The sequence below is a fragment of the chloroplast genome of Momordica charantia, assembly GCF_013281855.1.
Source record: "Momordica charantia isolate OHB3-1 chloroplast, complete genome".
NCBI lineage: Eukaryota > Viridiplantae > Streptophyta > Magnoliopsida > Cucurbitales > Cucurbitaceae > Momordica > Momordica charantia.
This window is the reverse complement of record NC_036807.1, coordinates 115001-132500: the sequence shown is the minus strand read 5'-3', so window position 1 is coordinate 132500 and position 17500 is coordinate 115001. Positions and strand designations below refer to the sequence as shown.

General features: G+C 30.9%; 12 protein-coding genes and 1 non-coding gene across 13 annotated transcripts in view; 11 read left to right on the top strand and 2 right to left on the bottom strand. All coding sequences in view use genetic code 11, as the record gives it.

The window, feature by feature from the left end:
- ycf1 overlaps positions 1-4410 on the top strand; it is a 4551-nt gene extending 141 nt beyond the window's left edge. The window contains exon 1 of the mRNA in view: positions 1-4410. This exon is cut by the window's left edge and continues 141 nt beyond it. Coding sequence (YP_009456120.1) covers positions 1-4410 — 4410 coding nt within the window.
- Positions 4411-4803: 393 nt separating this feature from the next.
- On the top strand, positions 4804-5076 carry rps15 (ribosomal protein S15). The gene has a single exon. It carries the CDS (start codon positions 4804-4806, stop codon positions 5074-5076), a length of 273 nt encoding a protein of 90 aa, YP_009456119.1.
- Positions 5077-5179: 103 nt separating this feature from the next.
- Positions 5180-6361, top strand: ndhH (NADH dehydrogenase subunit 7). The gene has a single exon. The coding sequence runs from the start codon at positions 5180-5182 to the stop codon at positions 6359-6361; it is 1182 nt and encodes a 393-aa protein (YP_009456118.1).
- Position 6362: 1 nt separating this feature from the next.
- Positions 6363-8598, top strand: ndhA (NADH dehydrogenase subunit 1). The gene is made up of 2 exons: positions 6363-6918; positions 8060-8598. The coding sequence occupies exons 1-2, from the start codon at positions 6363-6365 to the stop codon at positions 8596-8598; spliced, it is 1095 nt and encodes a 364-aa protein (YP_009456117.1).
- An 80-nt stretch (positions 8599-8678) lies between these two features.
- Positions 8679-9173, top strand: ndhI (NADH dehydrogenase subunit I). Its single transcript has one exon. The coding sequence runs from the start codon at positions 8679-8681 to the stop codon at positions 9171-9173; it is 495 nt and encodes a 164-aa protein (YP_009456116.1).
- A 367-nt stretch (positions 9174-9540) lies between these two features.
- ndhG (NADH dehydrogenase subunit 6) lies at positions 9541-10071 on the top strand. The gene has a single exon. The coding sequence runs from the start codon at positions 9541-9543 to the stop codon at positions 10069-10071; it is 531 nt and encodes a 176-aa protein (YP_009456115.1).
- Positions 10072-10297: 226 nt separating this feature from the next.
- ndhE (NADH dehydrogenase subunit 4L) lies at positions 10298-10600 on the top strand. The gene has a single exon. The coding sequence runs from the start codon at positions 10298-10300 to the stop codon at positions 10598-10600; it is 303 nt and encodes a 100-aa protein (YP_009456114.1).
- Positions 10601-10839: 239 nt separating this feature from the next.
- On the top strand, positions 10840-11085 carry psaC (photosystem I subunit VII). The gene has a single exon. The coding sequence runs from the start codon at positions 10840-10842 to the stop codon at positions 11083-11085; it is 246 nt and encodes an 81-aa protein (YP_009456113.1).
- Positions 11086-11323: 238 nt separating this feature from the next.
- On the top strand, positions 11324-12733 carry ndhD (NADH dehydrogenase subunit 4). The gene has a single exon. The coding sequence runs from the start codon at positions 11324-11326 to the stop codon at positions 12731-12733; it is 1410 nt and encodes a 469-aa protein (YP_009456112.1).
- Positions 12734-12993: 260 nt separating this feature from the next.
- ccsA (cytochrome c biogenesis protein) lies at positions 12994-13965 on the bottom strand. Its single transcript has one exon. The coding sequence runs from the start codon at positions 13963-13965 to the stop codon at positions 12994-12996; it is 972 nt and encodes a 323-aa protein (YP_009456111.1).
- Positions 13966-14068: 103 nt separating this feature from the next.
- On the bottom strand, positions 14069-14148 carry trnL-TAG. Its single transcript has one exon. It is a non-coding gene; the product is annotated as a tRNA-Leu (tRNA).
- A 690-nt stretch (positions 14149-14838) lies between these two features.
- rpl32 (ribosomal protein L32) lies at positions 14839-15021 on the top strand. Its single transcript has one exon. It carries the CDS (start codon positions 14839-14841, stop codon positions 15019-15021), a length of 183 nt encoding a protein of 60 aa, YP_009456110.1.
- A 635-nt stretch (positions 15022-15656) lies between these two features.
- The window catches only part of ndhF (NADH dehydrogenase subunit 5), a 2373-nt gene continuing 529 nt past the window's right edge, over positions 15657-17500 (top strand). The window contains exon 1 of the mRNA in view: positions 15657-17500. This exon is cut by the window's right edge and continues 529 nt beyond it. Within this exon, the coding sequence (YP_009456109.1) occupies positions 15657-17500 (1844 nt within the window).

Here is a 17500-nt window from a genome sequence, read left to right as displayed (position 1 = left end):
TCTTTGTTCACAACAGAAAAACAAAAACTTTATTATGATGAATTGGATAATCCTTGGAATTATCTCAATCAACAAAAAAAAAGAAATTTAAAACAAAAATTTATAAATAGAATTCAAGCTCTAGATCAAGTTCGATATCAAGTTCTAGATAAGGGATCCCTTACTCTAGCTCGGGATGTACTAGAAAAACAGAATCAATTATGTAATGATAAAACTCAAAAATACTATTTACCAAAAGCATATGATCCTTTTTTGAGCGGACCTTACCGCAGACGAATCCCTTTTTTTTTATCATTTTCAATGATAAATGAAACTTCGATAAAAAATGATAGTGAGAACGTTTGGACAAATAAGATTCATGCTATCTTTCGTAATACTAATTACCCCCAAATTGAAGATAAAATTGTGTCCCAAGATCGAATAAAATTTTTAAAATTTTTATTCGATATAGTTATAACTCCTTACAACGCTAAAGCAAGTCGTCAAAACTCGATTGGAATAAGAGAAATCAGTAAAAAAGTTCCTGTATGGTCATACAAATTAATCGACGAGTTAGACCAACTGGAAGGAGAAAACGAAGAAAGTATGTCGGAAGATCATGAAATTCGTTCACGAAAAGCCAAACGTGTCGTAATTTTTACTGATAACCTAGAAACTAGCGATACTTATACTAATACCAAAGATACTAATAATCCTGATCAAAAGGACGAAATTGCTTTGATACGGTATTCACAACAATCGGATTTTCGTCGAGACATAATCAAAGGCTCTATGCGTGCTCAAAGACGTAAAACAATTACTTGGAAACTGTTTCAAGCAAATGCCCATTCTTATCTTTTTTTTGACATACTAGACAAATCTTTTTTTTTTTCTTTTGATATTCCCAGACTAATGAAAACTTTTTTTAGAACTGGGATATGGAAAAACACAGAATTTACTATTTCGGATAATACACAGGAAAAGACAAGCGAAAATCAGAAAAAAGAGGCGGATATAAGAATAAGAGAAAAGCAGAAAAAAGAGGCGGATATAAGAATAAGAGAAAAGCAGAAAAAAGAGGCGGATATAAGAATAAGAGAAAAGCAGAAAAAAGAGGCGGATATAAGAATAAGAGAAAAGCAGAAAAAAGAGGAAAAAACACGTATAGAAATAGCGGAAGCCTGGGATAGCATTCTATTTGCTCAAGTAATAAGAGGTTTTTTGTTAGTAACCCAATCAATTGTTAGAAAATATATTGTCTTACCCTCATTGATAATAGCTAAAAATATTACCCGTATGCTATTATTTCAATTTCCTGAATGGTCCGAGGATTTTAAAAATTGGAATAAAGAAATGCATGTAAAATGCACCTATAATGGTGTTCAATTATCAGAAAAAGAATTTCCAAAAAACTGGTTAACAGACGGTATTCAAATAAAGATCTTATTTCCTTTTCGTCTGAAACCGTGGCACACATCTAGGTCCCAACCCCCTAATAAAGATTTAATAAAAAATAAAGGACAAAAAAATGATTTTTGTTTTTTAACAGTTTGGGGAATGGAAGCTGAACTTCCTTTTGGTTCTCCCCGAAAACAACTTTCGTTTTTTGAACCCATTTTAATAAAATTAATAAAAGAATTCGAAACAAAAATTAAAAAATTTAAAAAGATTCTTTTTATAATTCTAAGAGTTTTAAAAGAAATAACAAACTTGTTTCTAAATATCTCAAAAGAAACAAAAAAATGGGTCATCAAAAACATTTTATTTATAAAACAAACAATAAAAGAACTTTCACAAAGAAACCCAATTCTAGTATTTGAATTGAAAGAAATATACGAGTTGAATGAAGCTAAAAAAGAAAAAAATTCGATAATAAGTAATGGAATGATCCACGGCTCATCCATTCAAATTCTATCTATGGATTGGACAAATTTTTCATTGAGAGAAAAAAAAATGAAAGATCTGACTGCTAGAACAAACACAATACTAAAAAAAATTGAAAAAATAAGAAAAGACACGAAAAAAGAGTTTATAAACCCAGAAATAAATATTAGTCCTAACAAAATAAGTTCTGATGATAAAAAATTAGAATCTCACAAAAATTTTTTTAAGATATTAAAAAAAAGAAATGTACGATTAATTCGTAAATCACATCATTTTCTAAAATTTTTCGTTGAAAACATATACATAGATATCTTTCAACGTATGATTAATATCCTGAGGATTAATGTGCAACTTTTTATTGAATCAATAAAAAAAAAATTTACTAAATACAGTTCAAATAATGAAGCAAATGAAGAAGGAATTGATAAAACAAATCAAAGTATAATTCACTTTATTTCAACTATAAAAAAGTCACTTTCCAATATTAGTAATAAGAATGGAAAGATCTTTTGGGACTTATCATATTTGTCGCAAGCATATTTATTTTACAAATTATCACAAACACAAATTATTAACTTATCTAAGTTAAGACCTGTCTTTCAATATCACGGAACATCTCTTTTTCTTAAGAATGAAATACAGGATTATTTTGTTGAAGTTCTTGGAGCACAAGAAATAGTACATTCAGACTTAAAACAAAAGAATCTTAAAAATTTTGGAATGAATCAATGGAAAAACTGGTTAAGGAGTCATTATCACTACGATTTATATACGATTAGATGGTCCAAATTACTACCACAAAAATGGCGAAATAGAGTCAATCAAAATCGTATGGCCAAAAATAAAGATTTTAACCAACGTTATTCATATGAAAAAAACCGATTAATTGATTACAAAAAAAAAAATGATTTTGAACCACACTACTCATTACAGAATAAAAAAGATAATATAAAAAAAAAATATATATATGATCTTTTATCATATAAATCTATTAATTATGAAGATAATAAAGATTCATATATTTATGAATTACCAGTACAAGTAAAAAATAATCAAGAAATTTCTTATAGGTACAACACAGAAAAATGGAAATTTATTGATATATTGACGGGTGTCCCTATCAATAATTATCTAGTAGAAGATGATATTATAGATCTGGAAAAAAATCCAGATAGAAAATATTTTGATTGGAGAATGCTGCATTTTTGTCTTAAAAATAAGGCCGATATTGGAGCCTGGATCAATATTGAGGCTGACACGAACAGTAATAAAAATACTAAAACTGGGGTTAATAATTTTCAAATAATTGAAAAAATCGATAAGAAAGATTTTTTTTATCTCACAATTAATCAACATCAAGAAATCAACCCATCCAACAATAAAAAAAATATATTTTTTTATTGGATGAGAATGAATGAAGAAATACTAAGTCGTTCCATATCGAATATGGAACTTTGGTTCTTTCCAGAATTTTTGATACTTTATAATGCATATAAGATTAACCCGTGGATCATACCAATCAAATCACTTCTTTTAAATTTGAATGTAAATGAAATTTTTAGTAAAAATAAAAAACTAATTGGAAAGAAAAAAAGATATTTTTTTATATCAGCGAAGGAAAAAACTCTTGAATTAGAAAATAGAAATAAAGGAGAAAAGGAATCTGTGGCCGAAGAGGATCTTGAATCAGCTCTCTCAAACCACAAAAAATATGTTCAAGAAGATTCCGCGGGAGCAGATGTGAAAAAACGTATAAATAAAAAGCAATCCAAGAAAAACACGGAAGGGGAGCTTGATTTCTTCCTAAAAAGATATTTGCGTTTTCAATTGAGATGGGATTATTCCTTAAATCAAAGAATTATCAATAACATCAAAGTATATTGTCTCCTACTTAGACTGCAAAATCCCAGAGAAATTGCTATATCCTCTATTCAAAGTAGAGAAATGAGTATGGATATTCTGATAGTTCAGAAGGATTTAACTCTTACAGAATTAATGAAAAGGGGAATATTGATTATCGAACCGGTTCGTCTGTCTGTAAAAAATGCTGTACAATTTATTATGTCTCAAACCATAGGTATTTCATTAGTTCATAAGACTAAGTACCAAATTAATCAAAGATATCAAGAAAAACGCTATCCTGATAAGAAGAGTTTTTCTGAATCCATTGCAATACATCAAAAAACGAATGAAAATAGAGCCAGCAATCATTATGATTTGCTTGTTCCTGAAAATATCTTAGCCCCTAGAGGTCGTAGAGAGTTCAGAATTCGAATTTGTTTCAATTCTCGGAATATAAATGATATCCATAGAAATACAGCATTTTACAATGCAAATAAGGTGAAAACTCGTCATCAAGTTTTAGATAAAAGAAGCAAACATCTTGATAGATATAAAAATAAACTAAATAAATTCAAGTTCTTTCTTTGGCCGAATTATCGATTAGAAGATTTAGCTTGTATGAATCGTTATTGGTTTGATACCAATAATAGCAGTCGTTTTAGTATGCTAAGAATCCATATGTATCCACAATTGAAAATTCGTTAATGCTACATTTTTCCTATATTTCCCGTACCTTATATGGTATATGAAGACAAAGAAATACACGTATGTCACTGTCTTACATTCTGATAGATGATATTAATTTAATTCAATGACGTATCTATTAGATTTATAAATTAATCCAGAAAATATTCTTATTTACTTTTAATTTAAGTTTTAAGTCGAAATATTTTTTGTGCGTGCAGAAATATACCATCCTTTTGTATACCTATCTGAATCCAATTTTTAAAATTGGATTGTTAAATTTTATAAAAAAAAAAAGAACAGAAATTATTAATGAAATTAAGATTATTGTGTATATCAAATTAAAAGGAGTAACATTATTATTACTGATCAATAATAATTTATAAAAAAAGGAGGGTAAGGAGATTTAATTTTATGGTAAAAAATTCATTCAGCTCAGTTATTTCGCAAGAAGAAAAAAAAGAAAATGCAGGATCTGTTGAATTTCAAGTATTCAGTTTCACCAATAAGATACGAAGACTTACTTCACATTTGGAATTGCACAAAAAAGACTATTCATCTCAAAGAGGTCTACGTAAAATTCTCGGAAAACGCCAACGATTACTTTCTTATTTATCAAAGAAAAATATAATGCGTTATAAAGAATTAATTAATCAATTGGATATTCGGGAGTCAAAAACTCAGTAATTTTAAAAGTAATTTTTAATTATTTGATTTATTAGATCTTGAATTTTTATGAACTTATTTTCATTTTCAGCAATTCATGGAAAGATGAATCGAGGAAAAACTTATGAATGGACCAGCTACAAGAAAAGACCTCATGATAGTCAATATGGGACCTCACCACCCATCAATGCACGGTGTTCTTCGACTCATCCTTACTTTGGATGGTGAAGATGTTATTGACTGTGAACCAATATTGGGTTATTTACACAGAGGGATGGAAAAAATTGCAGAAAACCGAACAATTATACAATATCTACCTTATGTAACACGTTGGGATTATTTAGCTACTATGTTCACAGAAGCAATAACCGTAAATGGTCCAGAACAGTTGGGAAATATTCAAGTACCTAAAAGAGCCAGCTATATCAGAGTAATTATGTTGGAGTTGAGTCGTATAGCTTCTCATCTGTTATGGCTTGGCCCTTTTATGGCGGATATTGGCGCACAGACTCCCTTCTTCTATATTTTCAGAGAAAGAGAATTAGTATATGATCTATTCGAAGCAGCCACCGGTATGAGAATGATGCATAATTTTTTTCGTATCGGGGGAGTCGCGGCTGATCTACCTCATGGCTGGATAGATAAATGTTTGGATTTCTGCGATTATTTTTTGACAGGGGTTGCTGAATATCAAAAACTTATTACACAAAATCCTATTTTTTTAGAACGAGTTGAAGGAGTAGGCATTATTTGTGGAGAAGAAGTAATAAATTGGGGGTTATCGGGACCAATGCTGCGAGCTTCCGGAATACCATGGGATCTTCGTAAAGTTGATAATTATGAGTGTTATGACGAATTTGATTGGGAAGTTCAGTGGCAAAAAGAAGGAGATTCATTAGCTCGTTATTTAGTCAGACTTGGTGAGATGACGGAATCCATAAAAATTATTCAACAAGCTTTGGAAGGAATTCCAGGGGGGCCCTATGAGAATTTAGAAATACGATGTTTTGATCGAGAAAGGTCTCCGGAATGGAATGACTTTGACTATCGATTCATTAGTAAAAAACCTTCTCCAACTTTTGAGTTGGCGAAACAAGAACTTTATGTGAGAGTCGAAGCCCCAAAAGGGGAATTGGGAATTTTTTTGATAGGGGATCAGGGTGGTTTTCCTTGGAGATGGAAAATTCGCCCGCCGGGTTTTATCAATTTGCAAATTCTTCCTCAGTTAGTTAAAAGAATGAAATTGGCTGATATTATGACAATACTAGGTAGCATAGATATCATTATGGGAGAAGTTGATCGTTAAAATGATAATTGATACACCACAAGTACAAGATATCAATTCTTTTTCTAGATTGGAATTCTTAAAAGAAGTCTATGGAATTCTATGGGTGCTTGTTCCTATTTTGACTACTGTATTGGGAATCACAATAAGCGTACTAGTAATTGTATGGTTAGAAAGAGAAATATCCGCAGGGATACAACAACGGATTGGACCTGAATATGCTGGTCCTTTGGGAGTTCTTCAAGCTTTAGCAGATGGTACAAAACTACTTTTTAAAGAAAATCTGTTTCCATCTAGAGGTGATACTCGTTTATTCAGTATCGGACCATCCATAGCAGTCATATCAATTTTACTAAGCTATTCAGTAATTCCTTTTGGTTATCGCCTTGTTTTAGCCGATCTCCATATCGGTGTTTTTTTATGGATTGCCATTTCAAGTGTTGCTCCCATCGGACTTCTTATGTCAGGATATGGATCCAATAATAAATATTCCTTTTTAGGTGGTCTACGAGCTGCTGCTCAATCAATTAGTTATGAAATACCATTAACTCTATGTGTATTATCAATATCTCTACGTGTGATTCGTTGAGACATAAACTTCTACCACTTTTTTTTGAGAAAAGGGATGAAATGCATTGAATAGATATCTTCATTTTTATATTCATTATTCGGATTAATGAACTAAATCAGATAGTTATATGAGTGAAAGAAAACAGCTTATATAAATATAAATTAGCAGTAAAAATATTGAGTCTCATTTTCTATGTATAAGAGTTAAGCAGAAATAAACATAGGCGCAAGAGAGCCTTTATCCCAAGATTGGTTGACTAGTTATCCTGTCTTGAAGCGGACTCAAAAGATCAACCGTATTGAGTTTTCACTATTATTTGTATGTACTACCATATATGTATTACCTTAACACGGCCGATTGAGCAAAAATGAGTGGATGGTTAGAAACACCAAAATATACAAAGGATTAGTAATGGAGATTTTTAAAATTATCCAAAAGAGAGAGAAGGACATTTTTGCAAAATGCATAATATAAAAAGAATACGAATTGGGGCTTTAAGTTTGTAGAAATGATCAGGCAGTACTCCCCACGATTCCGATCCAGAGTATGCGCCTATCCACCCATTAAATAAATGACTATCGGAAACGAAATAATCCCTTATTTAGTAAGTCCCCTTTTTAGCAGAAAGAAGAATAGGAACGAAAAAAAAAAATGGAAAGAATCCAATTACAACAAAAAAAGATATCTTTTTTATTCTTTCTTATCTCCATCTATTCCTATATTCATTTTCTTTCCGATATCCCTATTTATAGAGATAGAATTCGTGTACGAATTCATGAACTAATGGAATAGGCGATTTTTTTTTCGTAATTGAAAACGATGGGTTATTGATATTTATAATAAATAGTATTTTAGTGAAGAATTAAGTTATTACTCAACAAAGAAATTATTTTTTATTAAAGGATGAGATCAATTCAGAAGTACCCTTTTTCTTTATTATTAGAACAGACAGAATTCTATTGGGTTAATTTGGGGACACACGATAGATTTTTATCCTATACTATTCTACAAAAAAGACATATCAAGATAAATAATCCCGACACGCTCCTTAGATTTATTTATGGCCCTCAAGGAGCCGTATGAGGTGAAAATCTCATGTACGGTTCTGTAATAGCGATGAGAACAGTGATGTTATTGCCGACTATGATTATCTAACAGTTCGAGTACGGTTGATATAGTTGAGGCTCAATCAAAATATGGTTTTTGGGGGTGGAATTTGTGGCGTCAACCTATAGGGTTTGTTATTTTTCTAATTTCTTCCTTAGCAGAATGCGAGAGATTACCTTTTGATTTACCAGAAGCAGAAGAAGAATTAGTGGCGGGTTATCAAACCGAGTATTCGGGTATCAAATTTGGTTTATTTTATGTTGCTTCCTATCTAAATCTATTAGTTTCTTCATTATTTGTAACAGTTCTTTACTTGGGTGGTTGGGATATCTCTATTCCATACATATTCGGTTATGAACTTTTTGAAATAAATAAAGCGTATGAAGTCTTTGGAATGACAATTAGTATCTTTATTACATTAGCTAAAACTTATTTGTTCTTGTTCATTTCTATAACAACAAGATGGACTTTACCCCGACTAAGAATAGACCAACTATTAAATCTCGGATGGAAATTTCTTTTACCTATATCTCTCGGTAATCTATTATTAACAACTTCTTTTCAACTCTTTTCACTGTAAAGGAATACCATATTCTATATTCACGACTTGCTCAAACAAGAGAAAGAAACAAACATAAAATTCTTTAGAGATATTACAATATGTTCCCTATGGTAACTGGGTTCATGAATTATGGTCAACAAACAGTACGAGCTGCAAGGTACATTGGTCAAAGTTTCATGATTACTTTATCCCATGCAAATCGTTTACCTGTAACTATTCAATATCCTTACGAAAAATTAATCACATCGGAGCGTTTCCGCGGTCGAATCCATTTTGAATTTGATAAATGCATTGCTTGTGAAGTATGTGTTCGTGTATGTCCTATAGATCTCCCCGTTGTTGATTGGAAATTGGAAACGGATATTCGAAAGAAACGATTGCTTAATTACAGTATTGATTTCGGGATCTGTATATTTTGTGGTAACTGCGTTGAATATTGTCCAACAAATTGTTTATCAATGACTGAAGAATATGAACTTTCTACTTATGATCGTCACGAATTGAATTATAATCAAATTTCTTTGGGTCGTTTACCAATGTCAGTAGTTGATGATTATACAATTAGAACAATTTTGAATTCGCCTCAAATTTAAGTCTAAAATAAGTAAATCCCTTGATTAAAGATTTAAGAGTAATTGTAAATTACTAATGTTCCGTTTTGATCTAAAGAAATGAGGTTTCTTTCGTTTTGTTTGGTCACTACCTACAAATCCAAACTAGTGATTCATGAGAATTTCAGCTTAATTTAGATTGAAACTATATATTTCGAAATATATAGTTTCGAACTACTCTACTCTACTCTTTCAGATCAAGACTAATATTAATCCAATAACTGTACCTACATTAATTCACACCCCTTAAGATTAAATTAGGAATTGATTATCCATTTTTTTTCCTGGTCAGATCAATAAGGTCATGAAAAACATTTCTATTTATTTATCTCTTTTTTTACTACATATAATGGATTTGCCTGGACCGATACATGATTTTCTTGTAGTCTTGTTGGGATCAGGTCTTATATTAGGAAGTATGGGAGTACTATTACTTAACAACTCCATTTATTCTGCTTTTTCGTTGGGACTGGTTCTTGTTTCTATATCTTTATTCTATATTCTAGCAAACGCCCAGTTTGTAGCTGCTGCGCAACTACTTATTTACGTGGGAGCTATAAATGTTTTAATCATATTTGCTGTGATGTTCATGAAGGGTTCAGAATATTCCAAAGATTTTAATCTTTGGACCGTTGGGAGTGGATTTACTTTTCTGGTTTGTACAAGTATTTTTGTTTCACTAATGACTACTATTGTAGATACGTCATGGTATGGGATTATTTGGACTACAAGATCAAACCAAATTCTAGAGCAAGATTTAATAAGTAATAGTCAACAAATTGGAATTTATTTATCAACATATTTTTTTCTTCCATTTGAACTCATTTCGATCATTCTTTTAGCTGCTTTGATCGGCGCAATTGCCGTAGCTCGCCAGTAATAAATCTTTATAAATAGCATAAATTAAACTTTGTTCTATGTTATCACACACATTCCCTTTCATTTATATTTGAAGATTGTTTCTGTCTAAAATAAAAATTCTTTTATTCGATCGATTACCAATATATTCCCTTGTTCTGTACTTTTTTTTTTTGTCAATTGAATTGAATCTATTAAATTTTTGTTCATATTGAAATGAATCGGAATTGATAAGGAGTTGGTCAATCATGCTCGAACATGTACTTGTTATAAGTGCCTATTTATTTTCTATCGGTATCTATGGATTGATCACGAGCCGAAATATGGTTAGAGCCCTTATGTGTCTTGAGCTTATACTGAATGCAGTTAATATGAATTTCGTAACATTTTCTGATTTTTTTGATAGTCGCCAATTAAAAGGGAATATTTTCTCAATTTTTGTTATAGCTATTGCAGCCGCTGAAGCAGCTATTGGCCCAGCTATTGTTTCGTCAATTTATCGTAACAGAAAATCAACTCGTATCAATCAATCGAATTTGTTGAATAAGTAGTATTTATTTATCAGATAAATTATCATATTCATCAAGTCAAATTATCTGTATGATACGTAATCCATGATCATGTTTGCGAAACCGTAAAAAATCAAAGTATCTTGGCCCTATCGCATGAGTTAATCTGAAAGTAGATTGATTATAAAAATTCTGAAAAATTATTGACTCATCTGGTATCTAAATATATAATTTATTTACAAATTTACTAGATCAAGTCTTAAAAAACATTTATAGATCCAATGTCACATTCAGTAAAGATTTATGATACATGTATAGGGTGTACTCAATGTGTTCGAGCTTGCCCCACAGATGTATTAGAAATGATACCTTGGGGCGGATGTAAAGCTAAGCAAATAGCTTCGGCTCCAAGAACAGAAGACTGTGTTGGTTGTAAGAGATGTGAATCCGCCTGTCCGACGGATTTCTTGAGTGTTCGCGTTTATTTATGGCATGAAACAACTCGAAGCATGGGTCTAGCTTATTGATACGTTCTATAAAAGCCCCCTTGAATACATTTGATTTCTTTTTTACCGACAAAAACTCGTGCTCGAAAATAAATATACATATATATTTTTTTTATTTCATTTTCGAACATGGGTTTTTTTAGTCCAAGTGTATCTTGTTTTTACTACGAATTATTTTCCTTGGTTAACGATAGTTGTAGTTTTTCCAATATTTGCGGGTTTATTACTTTTCTTTTTCCCTCATAGAGGAAATAAAGTAATGAGATGGTATACTATATGTATCTGTGTACTCGAGCTCCTTCTAACAACCTATGCATTTTGTTATCATTTCGAATTAGACGATCCATTAAGCCAACTGACGGAGGATTATAAATGGATCTCTTTTTTTGATTTTTACTGGAGATTGGGAATCGATGGCCTTTCCATAGGACCCATTTTACTGACGGGGTTTATCACCACTTTAGCTACTTTAGCGGCTTGGCCAGTTACTCGAGATTCCCGATTATTCCATTTTCTAATGTTAGCAATGTATAGCGGTCAAATAGGATTATTTTCTGCTCGAGACCTCTTATTATTTTTTATCATGTGGGAGTTAGAATTAATTCCCGTTTATCTACTTCTATCGATGTGGGGAGGAAAGAAACGGTTGTATTCAGCTACAAAGTTTATTTTGTACACTGCAGGAGGTTCCATTTTTTTGTTAATGGGAGTTCTGGGTATCGGTTTATATGGTTCTAATGAACCAACTTTAAATTTTGAAACCTCAGCTCATCAATCGTATCCTGTAGCACTCGAAATAATATTATATATCGGATTTCTTATTGCTTTTGCTGTCAAATCACCGATTATACCCTTACATACATGGTTACCAGATACCCACGGAGAGGCACATTACAGTACTTGTATGCTTCTAGCCGGAATCTTATTAAAAATGGGAGCATATGGATTGGTTCGGATCAATATGGAATTATTACCCTACGCCCATTCTATCTTTTCACCCTGGTTGATCATAGTAGGAATAATTCAAATAATCTATGCAGCTTCAACATCTCCGGGTCAACGCAATTTAAAAAAAAGAATAGCTTATTCCTCCGTCTCTCATATGGGTTTCATAATTATAGGAATTGGTTCTATAAGCGAGACGGGACTCAATGGAGCTATTTTACAAATAATATCTCATGGATTTATTGGCGCTGCGCTTTTTTTCTTGGCGGGAACAAGTTATGATAGAATACGTCTTGTTTATCTCGATGAAATGGGCGGAATGGCTATCCCAATTCCAAAAATATTCACGACTTTCAGTATCTTATCGATGGCTTCCCTTGCATTGCCGGGTATGAGCGGTTTTGTTGCAGAATTAATAGTCTTTTTTGGAATAATTACCAGCCAAAAATATCTTTTAATGACAAAAATACTAATTACTTTGGTAATGGCAATTGGAATGATATTAACTCCCATTTATTTATTATCTATGTTACGCCAGATGTTCTATGGATACAAGCTTTTTAATGCTCAAAATTCTTATTTTTTTGATTCGGGACCGCGAGAGTTGTTTGTTGCGATCTCTATCCTTATACCTGTCATAGGTATTGGTATTTATCCAGATTTTGTTTTCTCACTATCAGTTGACAAGGTCGAAGCTATTTTATCTAATTATTTTGCTAGATAGTTTTCATAAAAAAAAATGAAACAGCAATACTATAATAATTATTTTTTAAATCGTTCGTTGCACAATAAAAAAAGAAGTCTTTTTTCTTAATCTTAAGTTAAATAAAAAAAATGAATTGGACTTCCTCATACATTTGGCTTTTGTGAGAACCATTTGAATCAAGTAATGTAGTGATTCAAAAGGTTCTCGATGTCTTACACACAGTTTTCTTATCTATACTCTCCCATGTTTGTGTTAGTCAGGCCTTTTCTTGAATTTTTTCAATTAGATGTTAATGTAAATGAACCATAACTATGTAGCCCTATCCCTAATAGATTGACCCCAAAATAGCATATCCAAATTATAAGAAAACCCATAGAGGCCACAATTGCGGAATTTACACCTTCAAAATTTTTATTTGTTCGCGTATGTAAATAAATTGCGAATATGGTCCAAGTAATAAATGCCCAAGTTTCTTTCGGGTCCCAATTCCAATATGATCCCCATGTCTCATTAGCCCATACTGCCCCTGAAAGAATACCTATGCTTAAAAAGATAAACCCTAGACTAATTATACGATAACTCCAATGATCTAATTGTTGAATCAGTTGAGACTTATAATAATTCTTCGAAGAAAAAAAAGAAGTGTTTCTTAAAACATTGTTCCCTTCGTTCATGTATTGGATCTCATCAAAGGAAAATAACGCATTTAATAAATTTTTGTTTTTAACAAAAATTCTTATAGCTTTTTGAAATGTAATCACTATAAGAGCTACTGAAAATAATGATCCACATAAAAGAGATGCATAACCCAATACCATCATACTTACGTGCATCATTAACCAATGAGATTGGAGAGCGGGGACTAATAGTGGGGATTGATGTATTTCAGTTAAAAAACCTGAAGTAGCAAAACCTTGGGTAAAAATAGTACTTGGCGCGGTTATTGCGCTTACACTTAAATGGTTTTTATATTTTTTAAAATACGTAAATATATGAATAATGGAGAAACCCCATGAAAGAAATAGTAATGATTCATATAAATCACTTAATGGTAAATGCCTCAAATAAATCCAACGAGTAACTAATAATCCTGTTATACAGAAAAAAGTAGCTATCATGCCTTTTTCTGACGAAGCATAGAGTCCTACGGTTTCATCGACTAATAAGGTTATCAAATGAATTGTAATGACAATTGAAATGACCGAAAAAGATATATGAGTTAATATATGCTCTAAAGTTGAAAATATCATAAAAAAAATTATTAAAAAAGTTGCCTCAATTAAATTATTTGAATTAATATCTGGGACTTGAATTAATTATATTATAGAACTTTATTTTTAATAAAAAATGTCATGCCGCCACTCGGACTCGAACCGAGATGCTCTAGCACTGCTTCCTAAGAACAGCGTGTCTACCTATTTCACCATAGCGGCTTTCTCAAAATCATTATTACTATTATATAATAGTAATAATGATTTTGAGAAAAGAAATAAGTAGGGGTTCATATAATTTAAAAATAAGGTTTTAACTTAATCAACTAATGTCATCGTTTCAATGCCTCATTAAATTTTTATTTTAATAAAGAGTTTCAGTTTACTATTCGATCTTCTATATTTAGATATTATATATAACTATTATAACTATATTCTATAATATAGAAAATATATATAAAAAAAAAAAAATAAAGAAAAACTTTTTTTTTTATTGGGGTGATGGGGATTCTTATTTTCCCCATCCCGAAAATGATAAAACAAAGATATGAAAAAGAAAGGTCAACCCTTGTATTTATTTTTATTCTTTGAACAAGAAAAAAAGTACCATTTTTTATTTTATAATTGAGTAAACAAAAGAATTCTTATTTTACATATCCTAAAAAAAGGAAAACGAATTTCATATTCATCCGCTCAAAATATTAGGAAATTCCAATAATTGCTTTAATTATTAATTAAAAAAAAATGTTTATTTTTATTTGAATATTTTAGTGACAATTTTTTTTTTTAATAAATTCACATTAAATTATTCCATTTTTTATATAATAAAATAAAATTATTATTTTAATAATAAAATTATAAACGAATTTATACTAGGATGTTTTTTGAGTCAAACCGATTCAGATTATTCCAATGTTTGATTATTTATTTGATTTGTCCCCAAAAAAACTTTGTGAATTACCCGTTGAAAGAGATTTTGCTAGCGAAAAAGCTTTCAACGCTGCCCGACGCCCTTTGTTTTTCCAAATATTTTTACGAATACGTTTTTTTGATATAGAAGTGCGCTTTTTTGGAACTGCCATTAAAAAATTATAATAAATTATTCATTGCTATAGTTGGATGTGAAAGACATCTATTGTTCAAAACGAATTGTTCTTTACTATTTATTATCCATTTATTCTTTAAATTATATTATACTCCTAATATAGATATCTAAAATTTAAAATTATTAGATTAGGAACAAAGAAAAATATATATATATATAATGTTATTAAAAAAAAAAAAAAAGAATCGTTTAATGATTCGTAACGTAATAAACGAACTTAATAAAACGAAGTCTTATTTTACTGGATCAACTTGTAGGCTGTCTTTTATGATTGATACCAAAATAAAATAGTGTTTTTCGTGTAATTATTCCTTCTTGCTGTATAGCGGGAAATTTTTGTAATGCATACTAAATGATAATAATAAAGAAAATTTTCCGTTTCTATATTGTCATAAAATTTTCCTTAAAATAAATAGTTGTGTTCATTAATAGTTTCAGTGGGTCATCTTATTTGAACAATTCTAACTTCTTGAGTTGAAATATTTGAAGTATTTATCAAAAAATTAAGAATAGGAAATTATATTTAAGTTGTGGATATTTAAATTTTTTATTAACTGATCCTTTTGAAAAGAGATAAGAGCTGGTGAATCAGAAAAATTAATTAGGAATTAAATATACTTTTTTTATGGAATATATGTATCAATATTCATGGATCATACCTTTCATCTCACTTCCAATTCCTATCTTAATAGGAGTCGGACTTCTACTTTTTCCGACGGCAACAAAAAACCTTCGACGTATGTGGTCTTTTCCGAGTGTTTTATTGTTAAGTATAGTTATGATTTTTTCAGTTTATCTGTCTATTGATCAAATAAATAGTAATTATATCTATCAATATGTATGGTCTTGGACTATCAATAATGATTTTTCTTTAGAGTTGGGCTACTTGATCGATCCACTTACTTGTATTATGGCAATATTAATCACGACTGTTGGAATTATGGTTCTTATTTATAGTGACAATTATATGTCTCATGATCAAGGATATTTGAGATTTTTTGCTTATATGAGTTTGTTCAATACATCAATGTTGGGATTAGTGACTAGTTCGAATTTGATACAAATTTATATTTTTTGGGAATTGGTTGGAATGTGTTCTTATCTATTAATAGGTTTTTGGTTCACCCGACCTACTGCGGCGAATGCTTGTCAAAAGGCATTTGTAACTAATCGCGTGGGGGATTTTGGTTTATTATTAGGGATTTTAGGTCTTTATTGGACAACGGGGAGTTTTGAATTTCGCGATTTGTTTAAAATATTCAATAACTTGATTTATAATAATGAGGTTAATTTATTATTTGTTACTTTGTGCGCGGTCCTATTATTTGCAGGTGCAGTTGCTAAATCCGCTCAATTTCCTCTTCATGTATGGTTACCTGATGCTATGGAGGGCCCTACCCCCATTTCGGCTCTTATACATGCTGCTACGATGGTAGCAGCGGGAATTTTTCTTGTCGCTCGGCTTCTTCCTCTTTTTATAGTAATACCTTACATAATGAATCTAATAGCTTTGATAGGTATAATAACAGTACTATTTGGAGCTACTTTAGCTCTTGCTCAAAAAGATATTAAGAGAAGTTTAGCCTATTCTACAATGTCTCAATTGGGTTATATGATGTTAGCCTTGGGTATAGGGTCTTATCGGGCTGCTTTATTTCATTTGATTACTCATGCTTATTCAAAAGCGTTGTTGTTTTTAGGATCTGGGTCAATTATTCACTCAATGGAATCCGTTGTTGGATATTCTCCAGATAAAAGTCAGAATATGGTTCTTATGGGTGGTTTAACAAAGCATGTGCCAATTACAAAAAATACTTTTTTATTAGGTACCCTTTCTCTTTGTGGTATTCCCCCCCTTGCCTGCTTTTGGTCCAAAGATGAAATTCTTAATGATAGTTGGTTGTATTCACCGATTTTCGCAATAATAGCCTGTTCCACAGCAGGATTAACAGCGTTTTATATGTTTCGCATCTACTTACTTACTTTTGAGGGACATTTAAACCTTTATTTTAAAAATTACAGCGGAAAAACAAATAACTCCCTCTATTCAATATCATTGTGGGGTAAAGAACGATCAAAAATCATTAAAAAAAACTTTCGTTTCTTATCATTATTAACAATGAATAATAACGAAAGGTCTTCTTTTTTTTGTAAAAAAACAACATATCAAATTGAGAGTAATGTAACAAAAATGATGCGCCCCTTTGTTACTATTCCCCATTTTGGTACTAAGAATAGTTTTTCGTATCCCTATGAATCAGATAATACTATGCTATTTCCTATGTTTGTGTTATCCCTATTTACTTTGTTTGTTGGAGTCATAGGAATTCCGTTCACTCAATTCAATCAAGAAGCAATTGATTTGGATATATTAGACAAATGGCTAACTCCGTCTATAAACTTTTTACATGAAAGTTCAAAAGATTCTGAAAATTGGTATGAATTTGTTAAAAATGCAACTTTTTCAGT